Below are 19,964 nucleotides of genomic sequence, written 5' to 3' on the forward strand. Positions count from 1 at the left end.
CCACTTGGTGCACCCTGCTTCCTCTGCCAGCTCCTCCCCTCCTTGATTGACAAGGCTAGGTTCTTGCAAAGTCATCTCGCCTGGCACTGGGAGGAGCTGGCAGAGGAAGCAGGAGGAGCAAGGATGCACTGAGTGGCTTGAGCCCACCCTTGGTGCACTTAACTGCTCACTTTGCTTTTATGGATTAGAAGTACCGTTTCTCCAGAATGAAGCAACAAATCGTGAAGCGGAAAGTATCATTACATTCAGCTGTGCTAGCCCGACATTGCAGTGTGCATTCAACCAACACTTACCTACCACACTTGCAATGGAACAATGGCAGAATGGGTGGCCCAGCACTTCAAAATGCAAGACCACCTAAAAACTACTTCCCAAGTGCAGAGGCATAGAAAAGAAAATAGTGGGTAAGCGCTGTGCATAACTGCCCTGTGGATCACACTGGATCTTGCACCATTTAAAAGTGATGGTGGGAAATGTTGAAGGCAAGATGAAAAACTGCTAGTTTCTGTTTGCGGAGCAGCAGGATTCGACGACTTTAAGTATCTACAGAACATATTTAATGTGAAAACCTGCCGAAAATCTTATAATGCATTGCAAGTCTACAGAGGATTTAGAAGTGACAGGCCTGCAGCGGGTCTGGCAATGGGGACCACTGGTTGAAAAGAAATATCTCATTTAGACGGAGGCCCTAGGTTCTGAATGTGAACAAGTCTCGCGACCTCTGTGTACTTCACAGGACGCATCTGTAAAACTGGTTAATTGTAGGGACCGCACTGAATACCAGATGTGTCTGTGAGCTTAACCTTCTCTCCAGTTTAAATCACTTGTCACTTGCACTGTGTGTGTTTTGGATTCATTCCATGTGTCAATAGGGAGGAAAAAAACTTTAGTTATTCAAGTTTTTCCTCTAATTCTGTAGAAAGAACAGTTTCATAACAAACACTGGGGGCGCATGGTGTACAGGATCCCCTGTAAACTGAGCAATATGGGAAAAAATTCATTAGTGGGTCAATGGAACAAAGACGCCACCCTTCAAGGGTATCTTCAGCTTTAGGTCCAAAATCACGTGCTGAGCAATTTCACAACACGGATTTACAACAATTTCAGCACAGTTTTTCTGCTAAAGAGCTTGAAATCTTAAGCCTATAAATGATAAAATTCTCACTACCTGTCATCACCACTAGGGGGAATCTGCTGAGGACACATTTATTACTGAGTTTAATGAGAGCTGTATAATTCTGACTGACGGTAGTGGTAAGGCAGTCATACTTCCATAATTTGCCTTCAAGGTTCTGCAGAGGATTATAAGTCAGTATCAGGAAAAACGGAGCACAAATCTATAGAATTGTGAACATAGTTATATTAAAAAGAAAAGATGGCTTTCAAATGTGGATATTAACTTAAAAGACAATTCCCCCCCCCCCCCCCCCAAAAAAAAGATCACCACTAAATTTAAATCCAGAACAACTGTGTGACAATAAATTGAAGTGAATAGGACCAGGACTGCAGTTACCACCTCTGTCCACTGCACAATGGACGGACCTGTTACAGCGTTACCCTTTGGCACCTGAGCTACAAGGTAACAGCAGATCTGCGGGGGTGCGAGGTGATGGACTACTTTTGATTTGATATTGATGGTCTATCCTGAGGATAAACAATTAGTATCAGAATCCTGGACAACCGCTTTAAAGGGGTATTCCCATCACAATGATCACTGTTAAATCTGTTAATGATTTGACAGTGATCATTTTTGTAAATATATTTTATTACCCAATTCCCACCCTTTTTGAGAAAATAAGTCCCCTCTTACCTGATTGTTGTCTTTCGTCTCCCCTGGTTACGGCCACCTTTCGCCTGTTGAATCCGGCCGGGCCGCGCTTGCGCAGAAGACTGAAGATTTGATGATGACTTCTTCCTGGCCAGTATAGTACAGAGCCGCGAACGCGCACACCGGCTCTGTACTATACAGGCCAGGAATAAGTCATCATGGCACATGAGCGGCGGCGAGTGCGTTCAGGACATTGCGTGGCCCGGCCGGGAGAAAAACCTCAGTCTTCTGCGCAAGCGCGGCATTGCCGGGAGAAGACGTCAATCAAGCCCAGCCGAATACAGGAAGTGAACGTAGCGCTGGACCCAGGTAAGTATGAAAACTGATGATGGGAATAACCCTTTAAGGTGGCAATATATATATAAGATGCACAGTATCTCACAAAAGTGAGTACACCCCTCACATTTTTGCAAATATTTTATTCTGTCTTTTCATGGGGCAACGCTGAAGATATGACACTTTGATACAATGTAAAGTAGTCAGTGTACAGCTTGTATAACAGTGTAAATTTGGTGTGCCCTCAAAATAACAACACACAGCCATTAATGTTTCAACCGCTGGCAACAAAAGTGAGTACACCCCTAAGTAAAAATGGCCAAATTGTGCCCAAAGTGTCAATATTTTGTGTGGTCACCATTATTTTCCAGCACTGCCTTAACTCTCTTGGGCATGGAGTTCACTAGAGCTTCACAGGTTGCCATTGGAATCCTTTGACAACATCAAGGAGCTGGTGGATGTTAGAGACCTTGCACTTCTCCACGTTCCATTTGAGGATGCCCCACAGATGCTTAATAGGGTTTAGGTCTGGAGACATGCTTGGCCAGTCCAGCTCCTTTACCCTCTTTTTTAGGCAGTGGTGATCTTGGAGGTGTGTTTGGGGTCGATATCATGTTGGAATATTGCCTTGTGGCCCAGTTTCTGAAGGGAGGGGATCATGCCCTGCCTCAGTATGTCACAGTACATGTTGGGATTCATGGTTTCCTCAATGGAATGTAGCTCCCCACAGCCGGCAGCACTCATTCAGCCCCAAACCATGACACTCCCACCACCATGCTTGACTGTAGGCAGGACACACTTGTGTTTGTACTTCTCACCTGGATGCCGCCACACACGCTTGACACCATCTGAACCGAATAAGTTTATCTTGGTCTCATCAAACCACAGGACATGGTTCCAGTAATCCATATCCTTAGTCTGCTTGTCTTCAGCAAACTGTTTGCGGGCTTTCTTGTGCATCATGTTTAGAAGAGGCTTCCTTCTAGGATGACAGCCATACAGATCAATTTGTTGCAGTGTGTGGCGTATGGTCTGGGCACTGACAGGCTCACCCTTTTAACCTTTGCAGAAATGCTGGCAGCACTGATATGTCTATTTTGAAAAGACAACCTCTGGATATGAAGCTAAGCACGTTCACTCAACTTCTTTGGTCGACCATGGCGAGGCCTGTTCTGAGTGGAACCTGTCTTGTTAAACCGCTGTATGGTCTTGGCCACCATGCTGCAGCTCAGTTTCAGGGTGTTGACAATCTTCCTATAGCCTCGGCCATCTTTATGTAGAGCAACAATTCTTTTTTTCAGATCCTCAGAGAGTTCTTTGCCATGAGGTGCCATGTTGAACTTCCAGTGACCAGTATGAGAGAGTGTGAGAGCGATACCACAAATTTAACATACCTGCTTCCCATTCACACTTGAAACCTTGTAATACTAACTACATGACACCGTGGAGGGAAAATGGCAAATTAGGCACTATTTGGCCATTTTCACTTAGGGGTGTACTCACTTTTGTTGCCAGCGGTTTAAACATTAATGGCTGTGTGTTGAGTTATTTTGAGGGCACACCAAATTTACACTGTTATACAAGCTGTACACTGACTACTTTACATTGTATCAAAGTGTCAGATCTTCAGTGTTGTCCCATGAAAAGATAGAATAAAATATTTACAAAAATGTGAGGGATGTACTCACTTTTGTGAGATACTGTATATTTTGGCAAGTTTAGCCAACCATCTAATGTTTATGAAGGTATAAGGATTAAGATGCTGAACTTCAATACTTTGCAGCTGAAGGCATCTGTGTTGGTCCCATGTTCATATGTGCCCGCATTGCCAAGAAAAATGATGTTTTACTATATGCAAGTGAGCTTCTAGGAGCAATGGGGGTGTTGCCGTTACCTCCTAGAGGCTCAGCTTTCTCTGCAACTGCCACTTCCTCTGCACTTTTTAGGGTCCATTCACATTACTGTAGGCCGTCTATGCCCATATTACGGACAGCAAATACGGCGCGGATCGGAGGTATGGATCACTTCCGTGTTTTTTTTTGTCTATGCCTTCACACTGCAAAAGATAGGACATGTTCTATCTTTTCCTGTATATTGCAGATCTCGGACCCATTCAAGTGAATTTTCGGTCTGCGGCAGGGGCACGGACAGCTTACATTTGTGTGAATGGACTGCCTGGTTGTGTCAAAGTACAGAGGATGTGGCAGTTGCAGAGAGAGCAGAGCCTCTTGGTGTAATGGCAATGCCCCCGTTGCTCATTTGCATATATTAAAACACAATTTTTCTCAGAAGTGTGGACACATATGAACATGGGACCAACACAGATGTCTTCAGCTGTCAAGTGCACATGTAACAGGTCAGCCAGGTGTAAATCAGCTAACATATGCCTTTTCAGTTCTTGAGAAGGTGACGCCAGAGGTGTCTGGCAGTATCTTAAGTCCCTTCACGTTCTTCAGAAAACATGCACACTGCATGCAAGTGTAGAGGGTGAAATAGCTATACATAATATATATCCCATGTGCATGGCCAGACTTATAGGAAGTTCAGGAAAGTTCCTCCTCCACATCCCCCCCACAAACTCTCCTTATTTATACTTTATCACACAAATGTTGGCTGCTAAGATCTTTCAGGAACATGTACATCCAAAAGAGGCAATGATGCTATCATCCAGTCCTATAAGATGTTGACTGTAGATCTTACTGTACCTTTAAATGTGGGCCTAAATGTGTAAAATGAAACCTTACCATCCCATCTGGGCACATACATCCTGAGGTACATTTGCTACTCATGCACTCTGCTTCATAATTTTCACAAGATTTGGCGCACTCTGTTCCTTTAACTGATGGATCATCAGGAGAGCACACAACTTTTTTCAATGGAGGCCGACAATCTGCGCTTCTCTTTACTGGAAATCAAAAGAAGGAAAGAGTTAATTGGTTCCACGCAGGTTCTGAAATATGTTGCAGGATAACTGGAAAAAAATCTATAGAAATGTCAGATGCCATCACTTAAGGAAGCTACATGGGGGCCATATTGTTTGTTATTCAGCTTCCTGAGACATAGATAATAGATGAAACGCTCTTTAAAATAAAAAAACAAAGCCACATAAAATGTAGAACATTCCAGACTCCAGAATGAGCGAAGTTTTGTACGATTCGATTAGTCTGCTTCGCCAAGCTTTACAAAAAAATACGCTTTGTGACTAATTACTTAGTCACGAAGAGCATTTCTTTGTAAGTAGTGGGTTAAATGACAGGGAATTGTTAAATGACAGGGAATGGCAATTGTGCCACTTCCCATCATTGTACCCCTCAGATGCTGCTTTCATACATGATCGCAGCATCAAAAAGAGTGTAAAATAAATAGAAAATTAAAAAACATAAAGGTCTTACCTGATCTATTTGCTTGCTACAGGCCGGCCGCCGCCATCTTGCTTGAAGGTCTGGCGTGAAATCTCGCACAGCCCGAGATGACATCATCATGTCGGCCATGCATGGGATTTCGGCCAAGATCTTCAAGCAAGATGGCGACGGGGCGGCCCTTCATGAGCAAATGGAGTAGGTATTATTTATTTATTTATTTTTTACCCTATTTCTGGTTAAATCGATTCGATACTACGAAGCATGAGGAAATTCGGCTTCGCGAGAATCTAATTTATCCTGGAATTGGGATTACAGTCCACTTCGCTAATCCCTATCCACAATGTTGTACTCCTAATCAATGTACCATGAAAAGTCCATGGATGCTTTTCTAAGTACTGTGCATAAATGTCTTTTATATTAAAACATTTTTGCGGGTTTTATTCATGCTTATTTTTTTATTTTTTTTTATGTGTTTATATAGTTATGTATATATATATATATATATATATATATATATTTATTTATTTATTTATACATATTTTTCATCTATTTTTTCTTATTTATTTTTTATACACTCCTCAGCATGGAAATTACAACACCAAGAAGGACAAGCTGTAAGGTTATGCAAATAAAGAAAGTAAGTAGCAGGTGTCGCTGGGAGATTGTGCAGAAAGAGAGGCAGCTAATTGTCCAGGATTAAAAAAAGGGTTTTCTTTTTTTTTCTTCCTTTACTAGAACCAGTAGCTTAGCATTCTGGGCCTACTAGTATCACTTCTCGTCCACTCAATTAGAGGAGAACAAATTGGTCAAAATTCTATTTGAGTTCAATTAGGCCAAATAGATAAAACCATTTGATTCGGGTCTGAATCAATTCTACCTAAGGCCTCATGCACACGGCCGTTGTTTGGATCCGCATCCGAGCCGCTGTTTTGGCGGCTCGGATGCGGACCCATTCACTTCAATGGGGCCACAAAAGATGCAGACAGCACTCCGTGTGCTGTCCGCATCCGTTGCTCCGTTCCCCAAAAAATATAACATGTCCTATTCTTGTCCCCAAAACGGACAAGAATAGGCAGCTATATCAATGGCCGCCCGTTCCGCAAATTGCGGAAGGCACACGGGCGGCTTCTGTTTTTTGAGGATCCGCGATTTGCGGACCGCAAAAAACGGCACGGCCGTGTGCATGTAGCCTAAATCGAAGGTGCTTTAAATGGCCTGAAAGATTTCTAAGGTCTCCTGGGACAGAATTTTTTCTCTTGCCTCTCACTTTTTTTATTTTGTATTCATTTTTGTTTTCACTCTCTCTCCATATAGTACTCTATATACCGTATCACTATAGGGCTGTATATACAATTCTCTGCAAAAGTTTTAGGCTGGTGTGGAAAAATGCTGCAAAGTAAGAATGGTTTCAAAAATAGAAGTGTTAATAGTTAATAGATCTTGCTCAGATCCTTCTGTACATTTATGTAATCCCGGACAGACTCGATGTTGAGATCAGGGCTCTGTGGGGACCATATCATCACTTTCAGGGATCCTTATGCTTCTTTATAATAAAGATGGTTCTTAATAATAGTGTTGGACACGAATATTCGAATAGCAAATATTAGTCGCGAATATCGGCACTTCAAGAGTTCCCAAATATTTAGATTATAATGATATATATTCGCAATTTCGAATATTATAGATTTTTTTTCCATCAGTAACGTCAGTAATTGCTTGTGGGCCAATGAGAAGGCTGCAATGTCTTTGTCACAGCTTAGCAACATCCCTAGCAACCAATAGGAAAGCTGCCTACCCCTTACTATATAAGAACCTCCCCAGCAGCCATTTTCTGCAGTATTTTGCAGTTCTGAGAGAGAGAGAGCAGTGTTATTGCTGTGCTCTGTGCTTTCTTGTATCATTACATTAGATAGTTAGATAGCTTATATATATAATACAGTTTGTTAGTGGGAGATAGTCAGTGTCGGTTATATCCTGACATAGTGTAGCTGATAGGTTCTGCTGTCCATACAGACATGCTACAGACATAGTGCTGTGATGTCACAACAATACTTAGTGCACCAAACACTAATAAGTAGTCAGACCTGTTAAAATGTGAAGTTGCACGTATTGCGCCAAAATATTTGCATCATTAGTGCCGATTTTGCAATCGCAAATATATTGGAGCACTCTATCTGCATATAAAGCTATTGTAATGTTCTGCCGTGCCAACCATTTTTTCCAGTTCCAGGAAACTTCTAGCAGCTTGAAAAATTTAGCTATAGTGACCCACGCCTGTATTTCTCGCGCATTACGCAAATATTACATTGCCGATTTTTCGCAATCAAGAAAGTAATCTCGAATTTGCGAATATATGATGAATATTCTACCAAATATTCGCAAAATATTGCGAATTCAAATATTGCCGCTCATCACTACTTAAAATGTTTGGGGTCGTTGCCCTGTTGCAGAATAAATTTGGAGCCAATGTGATGCCTCCATGATTTTACTGTAGGATAAAGAAGTATCTGCCTCCCAAGTTGTTTTAAAGAAGCCCAAAGAAACAGGCAATGCTGAGGAACGTAGACACAGTGGTCGGCCAAGGAAACTTAGTGCATAAAAGACATATCATGTTTACTTCGCTTCATGGGAAGTAAGCATGATGGAACCTAGGTACACCCATCTACTGCTTGGAGATGTCTGTCCAAAATGGTCTTCATGTAAGAATTGTGGCCAAAGCCATTGACATGGAAACCAGGGCAAGCAACTCAACTATGCATGAAAACATAGGAAGTGGGGTGCAGAGAAATGTCAGCTGGTGCTCTGGACTGAGTAAAAATTAGAAATGTTTGACATGTAAAAAAAGGCAGTTTGTCACGAGGCGCCAGCTTCACATTCCCCGTCCTCAGTGCCGCCGGCGCCTTGCGGCTAGTATGGAGCGAGGACGTGCGCTGCGTCCTCGTCTCCACAGCAACGGGTGGTGGTGGGGATCCGACCACACTCACCTCCTTAGCGCGGTCGGCATCCTCCACTCCCATGGCCACTGTAAGGAGTCCGGGCTAAACGCTCAGCTGGTTGCAGGGGAATGAGTCATGTGGCACTGGCCATGTCACATGACTTCTCTTCCCCACTACATATACAGTAAACCTGTAGGCCACATGTTGCCTGTGAATAAGGTCCTATCCAGTGTTCCTTTGTGTGATTCCGTGGCTTTTGACTCAACAATCGTTGATCGTCTCCGTCCTTGCTTGCTCCTTGTGTCTTGTTCGCTTCTCTTGGTTTTTGACTTTGACTTGTTTTTGACCCGTCTTTGCTAATCCTCTTGTACTGAAGTTACCTCCAGGTTCTGACTCGGCTTGTTGACCATTCTATGTTGTTCGTCCCTCCGCACTTACCACGGCTAGAGAACGCTGCCCAGTTGTGGTCTGTTACCTAGGACGGATAGTGCAAGTAGGCAGGGACAGGGGTGTGGGTGGAGTTAGTGGTACACCATCCCCTCCTCCTATTTGTGACAGATTCACAGGCCCATTTTACCACTATAAATGCCCTGCAAAATCTGACGAATCATGTCCTGAACCTGGCCTAGGTTGTTCAGGAGCTAGGAGAGAGGTTACAAGTTCAAGAAGCTGGCCGTAACCTCACTGTCTCCCCTCCCTCTGCCTTACAGGTGGAACCCCACGTTAAACTTCCTGAGCTGTTCTCCGGTCACCTCGAAAGTTTTCAAACCTTTAAGGAGAGTTGCAAACTATATTTCAGACTGCGACCCCATTCTTCTGGCCTCGGGCCACACTGAGAGGGAATTATAATATCCCTGTTATAGGGTGACCCCCAGGAATGGGTGTTTTCATTACCGCCCTACTCGCCGTGTCTTGAGTCATTTGTTGCTTTTTTTCAGGCCCTAGGGCTGCTATATGATGAACCAGACAAAGCAACCATAGCAGAGAGTTAGCTGAAAGCTTTGGTGCAGGGTGACCGACCAGTAGAGGAATACTGTGCTCAGTTTAGAAAACAGTGCATTCCATCTGGTCATTCAGACGGTCATCCCTAAAAGCCTTACAGTGCCTTTTAGTGTTCTCCAATTTGTACCGTAAGTTTATAAAAAAAAAAGTGCTAATTGTTAAACCCTTGACCGACCTTACTAAGGAGGGGCCGGATCTTGCTAACTGGCTTTTGGAGGCCATTGAAACCTTCGAAACATTTAAAAGATCTATTAGGAACGCCCCAATCTTGATTCAGCTGGATCAAGAGAAACCTTTCATAGTGGAGGTGGACACTTCTGAGGATGGGGTGGGGGCTGTTCTTTCCCAAGGACCCTCTAACCTCACTAATTTAAGACCGTGTATGTTTTTCTCACGGAATTCTATCCTACTGAGAAGAACTATGATATTGGTAATCGGGAATTGTTAGCCATCAAATGGGCTTTTGAGGAGTAAAGAAATTTTTTAGGGAGGACCAAACATTGTATCACTGTTGTCACTGACCATAAAAATGTGTTGTTTCTTGAGTCTGCGAAAAAGGCTAAATCCTCGTCAAGCTAGATGGGCATTATTCTTCATGCGTTTTAACATCTCTAAATCGCGGATCTCCAAAACACTGATACCAGCCAACAAACAAATAGCATCGGCCAGCGGGCCGCACATGCCGATGCTACTATAGAAAATGCCTATGCCTATTCTTCTCTGCAATGGCGGCCAAGAATAGGACATGTTCTATTTTTTGGGGCGGGGCCACGGAACGGAGCAACGGATGCTGACAGCACTAAAATGAATTGGTCCGCACCCATTAAGCAAAATTGCAGAACAGATGCAGATTTATTCATACTGTCGTGTGACTGTGGCCTAACATGTGAAAAAATATTTAATACACACAACCACCCTCATAGAGTTTTGCAACAAACACAACGAACAGTCATTTTAAGCAAAACTACTAAAATTCTAATTAGTGACTGAAATGCAAACTCAAAGATTTGAGGAGATCATACAAACTCCACGTGTACATTCACTGCTATATGTATTAAAAATGGCAAATTCGCATGAATGCGCCAACCAGTTTTGAATGCAAACACTAGAGATAGCAACAGAAGATAAAGGCTTTGAAAGTGGCCATGTACTGTTTTTGTTTGTTAACCTAATTGTAACCAATAGTTTATGGCACCAGTCAGTAAACAAAAAGGTATTTTCTGACTGATGAAAATCTTTTCCATCTGTCAGAAACAGTACTGGAATAAAGGGAGGGGAACCAGGGGATTCCACCACTACATTCAGAAAGGGGCATCAGAATCTGCTGATCTGGATGTCATGGTGGAGGCTCAGCTAAGACTCAAACAGGAGTGTACAGCTGGTGTACGCACATTCCACTCACTCCTATCACTGTACATGGACCCTGAAAAAAGACAGGCACAGTGCAGCCTCCAAGAAATGTAATTATCTCTCCTGCTATAGAGAGAGAGAGATAATGACTGTGGCCAGTAGGTGGCAGCACTACACAGCAATGCAGAATTTTACTGGCTCAGAAGTTTCCCAGATGCTATGGCCTACAAAGAAAATAGATGCAAGGAGGAGGGACATGTGTAACATCCCCCTAGCCTTCCATACAACAAGACATGCCTTCATGAGGACCTCACTCACACTTCCTGTTTGGTGAATGCCTGTGGGAGGGAGGTCAGCGTTCCTCTGAAGCTGCTGCCTGTCTATACTAAGTACAGGCAGCAGCTTCAGGAGAACCCCGACCTCCCTCCCACAGTCATTCACCAAACAGGAAGTGTATATATCTGGCCAGTCAGTATATATCTAAACATCTAGAATATTGACATATGACCATTGACGATGCATGGTGTTTTGTGATGGCTCTTTCACTGTGTCAAGGACATTCCAGTGCATCATAGGAGGTTCATGACTGAGGATCGCCCTGATAGGCTGACTTTACAGACAGGGAAAGTATTTTCTCCTGGAGGTAGTCCAACCTGCCTGCATCTTTACAACTTTCACATGAAAGGGATTTTCTTTTAGCATTCTTAAGGGGACTGAGCAAGAATAAGTGGGGTGATTGCTTATGGCAAGGTCAAGCCGTATGTTTATATCGAAGAAGCCCAGTAGAGCATCACAGGCCGGGAGCAGAAGGTGCGGGGAGCCAGGACCGGTAAGTACATAAGTAATCTTCTCTTTGCAGGTCCAGTAAAGAGCGGAGGGTTTGCCAAAAATCCCCCACCATTTAATAAAGGTTAAGCTTTAATGGTGATGGTTCTGTGACCCCATTTATTTTACACTGCCAATTACTCAGTCCCATTGACAGTAGATTTGCCGGACCTGTAATAGCTGATTATAGTAGACTAGACTATGGACTGACCACAGAGTTTTAACCAGACTATGAACTGACTAAGCATAGCATTTACACCAGACTATGGACTGACGGACCACAACGTTGACTGACCACAGCATTTATACCAAACTATGGACTGACCACACCGTTTACACTAGACTATGGACTGATTGACCACATATACACCAGACTATGGACTGCCAGACCACAGCATTTACACCAGACTATGGACTGCCAGACCACAGCATTTAGACCAGACTATGGACTGACTGACCGCATATACAACAGACTATGGACTGACTGACCACAGCATTTACACCAGACTATGGACTGCCAGACCACAGCATTTAGACCAGACTATGGACTGACTGACCGCATATACAACAGACTATGGACTGACTGACCACAGCGTTTACACTAGACTATGGACTGACTGACTACATTACACCAGACTATGGAATGACTGACCACAGCGTTTACACTAGACTATGGACCGACTGACTGCAGCGTTTACTACACAATATTGACTGACTGACCACAGTGTTTGCACCAGACTATAGACTTACTGACCACAGCATTTACACCAGACTATGGACTGACTGACCGCAGCGTTTACACCTGACTGACCACAGTTACATCAGACTATGGAATGACCACATTTACACCAGACTATGGACTGACTGACCACAATGTTTACTCCAGATTACGTACTGACCGCAGCATTTACACCAGAGTACAGATTGACCACAGCATTTACACCAGACTATGGACTGACTGACCGCAGCGTTTACACCAGACTATGGACTGACTGACCACAATATTTACACCAGACTGTGTACTGACTGACCGCATTTACACCAGACTATGGACTGACTGACCACAATGTTTACTCCAGATTACGTACTGACCGCAGCATTTACACCAGAATATGGACTGACTAACCACGGCATTTAGACCAGACTATGGACTGACTGACCACATATACACCAGACTATGGACTGACTGACCACAGCGTTTACACTAGACTATGGACTGACTGACTACATTACACCAGACTATGGAATGACTGACCACAGCGTTTACACTAGACTATGGACCAACTGACCGCAGCGTTTACTACACAATATTGACTGACTGACCACAGTGTTTGCACCAGACTATAGACTTACTGACCACAGCATTTACACCTGACTATGGACTGACTGACAGCAGCGTTTACACCTGACTGACCACAGTTACATCAGACTATGGACTGACCACATTTACACCAGACTATGGACTGACTGACCACAGTATTTACACCAGACTGTGTACTGACTGACCACAATGTTTACTCCAGATTACGTACTGACCGCAGCATTTACACCAGAGTACAGATTGACCACAGCATTTACACCAGACTATGGACTGACTGACCGCAGCGTTTACACCAGACTGTGTACTGACTGACCGCAGCGTTTACACCACACTATGGACTGACTGATCACAATATTTACACCAGACTGTGTACTGACTGACCGCATTTACACCAGACTATGGACTGACTGACCACAATGTTTACTCCAGATTACGTACTGACCGCAGCATTTACACCAGACTATGGACTGACTGACCACACTGTTTAGACCAGACTATGGACTGACCACATTTACACCAGACTATGGACTGACTGACCACATTTACACCAGACTATGGACTGACCACAGCGTTTACACCAGATTACGGATTGACTGACCACAACATTTACACCAGACTATGGACTGACTGACCACAGTGTTTACACCAGATTACGTACTGACCGCAGCATTTACACCAGAGTACAGATTGACCACAGCATTTACACTAGAATCTGGACTGACCACAGCTAGGGGTGAGTGAACTTTAGTGTTCGGGTGGTGTAGGAATTCTGTTATGGATTCTGTTATAACGGAATATAATGGAATTCGTAGATGGAATGCAAAACGGAAGTCTTTAAGAGGCATTCCGTTTAGATCCATCATAATAGAAGTCTATGGGCAAGCATAACGGATCCGTGTGGTTTCCATTATGCAGGACTTTGCTTTCTGTGTTATAACGGAATCCATAACGGAATTCCTACACCACCAGAACATCAAACCCGAAAAGTTTGGGGGCGCTCATCCCTAACCGCAGTGTTTACACGAGACTATAGAGCGACGGAGAGCAGCTTTCCTGTGTTTCATCTGTGATGTTGCCCGTGATCCATACTTGTTTGCAGTCACTCACCTCTGGCAGACTGGCTGAAAAATGCATCTGCATAATAGGCTCCTGGTACATCATTCGAAGTGCAATGCATCAGTCCATTCTCACAGTAGCTGGAAATGAGATAAGACACATCATTATTATATGATCTATTTATTATTTTGACTATGTTCAGACCCTGCAGAACTGCTGCCGATCTGCAGTGCGGATTCCGCAATGCAAAGCTTCAGCAATTTACAGTACAACACATGTGAAATGGGTTTTGAAAACCAAATCCACGTGTGGCTGAAAAATCCCTATGGAATTTTTTTTTTATAAGAAAGCTGTTATCATCTTAAGGAAAAGCTACAGATTTTCACAGTGGATTTCCCCACTACACCAAAGACTTGTGGTGTGATTCACTGCTGCCATATGTGACTACATCCTAAAGCTCCAACATATTATTCAGTGCTGTACAGTATGTAATCTTGATAAAGAGAATCTCCATATATCCTCATTTCCATGTATCCTATTAGGACATAAGGACACCATAGAGGGGATGCAGTGAGCACATTCTAACATCCTCCTTTCAAGAGCCCCTATCAGCAGCAGAGGAGAGTTGCTCCCAACCAGAGGCTCTTCCTCTGGCAGACCCAGATTGTCCATGCTACATTTTCAGACATTTAGATACCTGTTATGTAATAATAAATTTCCCCTGCATCTGGTACCAGACCTCCTTCAGTTGAAAAAGGGAACTCCCTTTTCCTGAGAATGTTGTTATTGAATGCAAGTATTAGATATGGCCACTAGATGTCGCTATAGTACAGCAGTCTTGTGCCAGTACTAATTCATGTTTAATGGTTCAACTGTGAATCATCTCCATACTGTATATGTAGACAAGTGGAGACCCCTAATGCCTCCTAAAATCTGCTTTGCAAAAGGAGTGGATTCTTACTGTTAGCTTTATTACATTTATTAAAGTCTGAAGTCAGAATTGATGATCTTGAGTTACATCCTGTATTATATTGCAGAGCTGCATTCACAATTCTGCTGGTTGTTACTGGAAACCGTCAGCAAGCTTGTTGCCGAGTGGCAGTCCTAACAGTAGGGAGCAGTTAGATTTACATATGGCCTCATTTTTCTATGTATATTAATTCCTGACATGTCTGTTTCAGTAACTACTAGTAATAAAATCTCTGAAGCATCTTTTCTCATAGCTCCGTGTTACAAATTTTCTTGAAACTGACACTGGCCGCACTGGTTGGATAGTGTCAGAGTATTACACACACCAGGGGCGTAGCTAAAGGCTCATGGGCCCCGGTGCAAGAGTTCAGCTTGGGCCCACCTTCCCTCAGTGCTTTGTGGCCAGGGGCAGGGAAGCACATAGCCTTCATGCGGCTGAGGCACCTCCCTCCCCACCATGCCAAATTCCTGACCTAACCCCTTCCCTCCAGCCGGCAACTTGACCAGTATGCATTTGCTATAATACTGGTGTCTTCTTGTGTAGCACAAGGGTCTTTAGGCCCCCTCAGGCTCCTGGGCCCGGTAGCGACTGCTACCTCTGCACCCCCTATAGCTACGCCCCTGACACACACTGGTAAAACCCAGTCAAACCTAGTAGGAACAACAGAGGGAATCACGTAATGCTGATACTAAGAAAAGATGCAAATTGATATTTTATGGAAAATATTACTATTTACTAAAACAGAGATCCAGCCAACAGATCCTTTTCAGCATAATAAAATATTCTACAGAAGACTGATAATGTTCCATAAGATTTACAAAATGACAGACCTTTAGATATAAATGTCCATGGTTCTAAGTGTCTATAGGAGCACTTACCACATGGAATGGTGATCTGAGAAGACATCATCTGGTTGGAATAACTCCCCATCATAATAACATGAGCACTCAGACTTGGGAACACATTCTCCATACTCATTGGTGTACAGTCCGGGGGGACAGTAACATCCTTCCATACAGAACTCTCTGCAGTTGCTGTCAGGATGAGACAATGATCTGCAGGTCTGGTTACAGGGACTTCCACACTGCTGGTAAATCTTCCCTTCAGAACATCTGATTGCTGTAAAATACAACATTAGAGTGATATAGAAGATACAGCTGGGCTTACTAAGATACAGGTGATGGGGCCTGGCCTGCAGTTGGCAAGTTCATCTGAAAGGGGGTCAAATGGTTTAAGGTCAAACCTTTCTACATCAAATTTTTTTTTATATGGAGCCTTCCCTAAATTGTTGTGCTGTTTTTCCCATAGCAGGATGGAGTGGCGATCAAGCATGAGCTCACTAAAGGTCTATGAGATAGATAGGGTAACAGTTTAGTAAGCATGCTCATCTGCTTCCATATCTCCCTCAGACTTGTAAGAAGTAGGCCACACTCTGACTACCAGGGTCCACACTGATGAATAGGGGAATAAAGGTTAATAGTAAGGGGAAACTCTTTAAAGGGGTTATGATTATGACATGATTGGTGTAAAAATTAAACAGAAATCATGGAATCAGAAATCTCTCCATTCATTGCTCCAGTTGCTTTGCAAGATTTACAGTGGCTTGCAAAAGTTTGGGCACCCTGATCACAATCACTGTTACTGTGTGACCAGTTAAGGAAGTTGAAGATGAAAAGATCTCCCAAAGGCATAAAGTTAAAGATGACAAATTCCCTTTGTATTTTAAGCAAAAACAAATATTTTGTTTCATCTTTTACATTTTTATAATAACAAAAAAGGAAAAGGGCCTGGAGCAAAACTTTGGGCCCCTGCATGGTTAGTACCTAGTAGCACCCCCTTTGCAAAGTACCACAGCTTGTAAACGCTTTTTGTGGCCAGCCAAGAGTGTTTCAATTCTTGTTTGAAGGATTTTAATCCATTCTTCTTTGCAAAAGTCTTTCAGTTGTGTGTGATCCCTGGGCCCTCTTACATGCACTGCTCTTTTGAGGTCTTTCCTTAGATTTTCAATGATGTTCAGATTAGGGGTTTGTGAGGGCCATTGTAAAATCTTCAGCTTGCGCCTTTTGAAGTAGTTTAATGTGGATTTTGAGGTGTGTTTAAGATACTTGTCCATTTGAAGAAGCCATCCTCTTATTAACTTCAGCTTTTTTACAGTTGGTGTTATGTTTGCTTCCAGAATTTGCTGGAATTTCATTGAATCCATTCCTCCCTCCACCCGTGAAATTCTCTCAGTTCCATTGGCTGCCACACAACCCCAAGGCATGATTGATCTACCCCCATGCTTAATGGTTGGATAGGTGTTCTTTTCATGAAATTCTGTGCCCTTTTTTCTCCAAAAATTGTGGCCAAACAGTTCTATTTTAACCTCATTGGTCCATAGGACTTGTTTCAAAAATGCATCAGGCTTGTTTAGATGTTCTTTTGCAAACTTCTTATGCTGAATTTAATGAGGACGCAGTAGAGGTTTTCTTCTGATGACTCTTCCATGAACGCCATATTTGAGCAGGTGTTGTTGAACAGTAGAACACTGTACCACAAATCCAGAGTCTGCTAAATCTTCCTGAAGGTCTTTTTTAGTCAAGCGGGGGTTCTGATTTGCCTTTCTACCAATCCTATGAGCAACTGGTCTTCCATACCTTCTCTTGACCTTGATCCTGTTAATTGACAATTCTTAATTACATTTCAAACTGGCTATCTGAAAATGGTTTGCTATCTTCTTATAGCCTTCGTCTGCTTTGTGGATCTCAACCATTTTCATTTTCAGAGTGTTACGCAGTAGCTTAGAAGAACCCATGGGTGCCATTTTATGGGACCAGGTTAGAGGAGTCTGGGTATTTATAAAGTTTCAAATTTCCTAAAGATGATTGTGAACAAGCCTTAATAGGCTATTTAAGGTCTGAGACCTCGCTCAAAGTTATCTTAGTGCTCAAAACTCATTGGGTTCCCATACTTTTGCAAGGTACACCTTTCCTTTTTTTCAATCTAAAAGTGTACAAAACCAAAATAATACATAAAAATTGCTTAAAATGTTGAAAAGTGTGTTTTATCTTTAACTTTGGGCCTCATTTCATCTTCAACTTGCTTAACTGTTCACAGTAAGAGTAATTTGACCAGGTGTGTCTAAACTATCGCATGTCACTGTATTTCAGACTGGCAGCTCAGGGGGACATGTCCTTTCTCAGGGGACATGTCCTTTCTGCTGTTGCTCTTTCACTGTAACTGCCACAGCTTCTAACAGAAGATATGGCTGGTGACAGTTGATTCAAACTGAGCATGTGCAACCACCAAAGTGAGGTGGACAAGAAATAAGGAAAAGAACAAACAACAGGAGGCACTAAGGAGATACATTTTACAGAATTTTAGTGACTATACAACATTTTTTATTACATGCAGTTACAAAAGTATTCAGATCCAGGTTTTGGTTCTAAAAATGTAGAATATTGTTTGTGGCACATCCCCTTTTAAGATCTCCTTTGGAGTTTGACTCATTATTCTTCATCTGTCAAACTTTACTACACAGTTGAACAGAAAGCGTTCTCTCAGCGCTCAACAATCCCATTCTGTGAGCCTATATGACCTACCACTAATTCTAGGCTGGGCTATTGTTCTTAGTCTTACAGTTGGTCAGGGAAGGTCCAGAAGGGTACAAATGAGCACAAATTATTGGAATAGTGGCATCTAATGACGCAGCTGCAATGGAAGTTACTGGTCTCTGCACTGCAACATTTTTGAATGGTTGTCTATGTAGATTACGCAGTTGTATGCTGCAGTTTCTGCACCTGCTAGCAATAGTTGTGGTTACACCCACTAATTAAAAGGAACTCACATATTATTGACCATCATCCCCAACCCCTTCCTCCACAGTCAGTAAAGAATGGAATAGCTGTCATCTACCAACTACTCCCTACATATCCAGCAAAGGAAGTATGTATTGCCCAATTTTGATGGTTGGCCTCCATAAGACCTGAGACCTTTGTTTTTACTTCGTAACCAGTCCCCTTTTTCAGAGACGATCACAAAAACTAAACTCTACTTACAGCAAAATTCAGGTGACCTCCAGTCAATGAGAACGCCTTTCCTGGAGCAGACCATGGCATAGGTCGAAATGGCAGAACACATACATTCCTTCCCATTAGAACAAGAGCAAACGTCATAACGGCAATTCTTCAGATATGGCAGGGGGTTGACCTCACTGTGACACGGCTGGAATGTGTACTCCATGAGGGTGGAGCAGGCTTCCTCTGCATATCTGGCTATAAAGGCATCAGTAAAGACATGGTCACAATATGACATTTATTTTGGCATGTAGACAAGTGTTGACAGATTCTATGGGTTTGGTCCGCATAGGGACAATGACAAGTGAAGGAGATGTAGAAATTTTCTTAAAAAGGTCTGCTCGCATTGGTATAATGTTTATGGGAACCTTAATAGATATAACAAATGGTTATGTACTGTAGCAGATTCTAACCAGGGTTGTCAACTTTTATTTTTGTACTTCACCACAAACAATGACACCCACAGTGCCCTGGTATATAGTGATAAATAATACGATAAATTGTGACAGACAAATTATTAGTGACAACCACAACAATCTCTCGTATAAACAGTGAGAACAATTAGTGCCTTTCTCCATACATAGTGACCATCAGATTGCCATTCTCTATACATAGTGACCATCAGAGTGCCTTTCTCTATACACAGTGACCATCAGTGTGCCTTTCTCCATACATAGTGACTATCAGAGTGCCATTCTCTATACATAGTGACCATCAGTGTGCTTTTCTCCATACATAGTGACCATCAGTGTGCTTTTCTCCATACACAGTGACCATCAGAGTGCCTTTCTCTATACACAGTGACCATCAGTGTGCCTTTCTCCATACATAGTGACCATCAGAGCAGCATTCTCTATACATAGTGACCATCAGAGTGCCTTTCTCTATACACAGTGACCATCAGTGTGCCTTTCTCCATACATAGTGACCATCAGAGCGGCATTCTCTATACATAGTGACCATCAGAGTGTCTTTCTCTATAC

The 19,964-nt window shown here is 42.8% G+C and overlaps 1 protein-coding gene across 1 annotated transcript in view; it reads right to left on the reverse strand.

Moving 5' to 3' along the window:
• The window catches only part of VWF (von Willebrand factor), a 198,183-nt gene that overhangs the window by 129,369 nt on the left and 48,850 nt on the right, over positions 1 to 19,964 (reverse strand). Inside the window, exons 15-18 of the mRNA XM_044281052.1 lie at positions 18,964 to 19,179; positions 15,805 to 16,045; positions 14,008 to 14,096; positions 4,849 to 5,009 (exon numbers count right to left, since the gene is read on the reverse strand). Coding sequence (XP_044136987.1) covers positions 4,849 to 5,009; positions 14,008 to 14,096; positions 15,805 to 16,045; positions 18,964 to 19,179 — 707 coding nt within the window. The remainder of the gene's footprint in view (positions 1 to 4,848; positions 5,010 to 14,007; positions 14,097 to 15,804; positions 16,046 to 18,963; positions 19,180 to 19,964) is intronic.

The sequence above is a fragment of the Bufo gargarizans genome, chromosome 2, assembly GCF_014858855.1.
Source record: "Bufo gargarizans isolate SCDJY-AF-19 chromosome 2, ASM1485885v1, whole genome shotgun sequence".
NCBI lineage: Eukaryota > Metazoa > Chordata > Amphibia > Anura > Bufonidae > Bufo > Bufo gargarizans.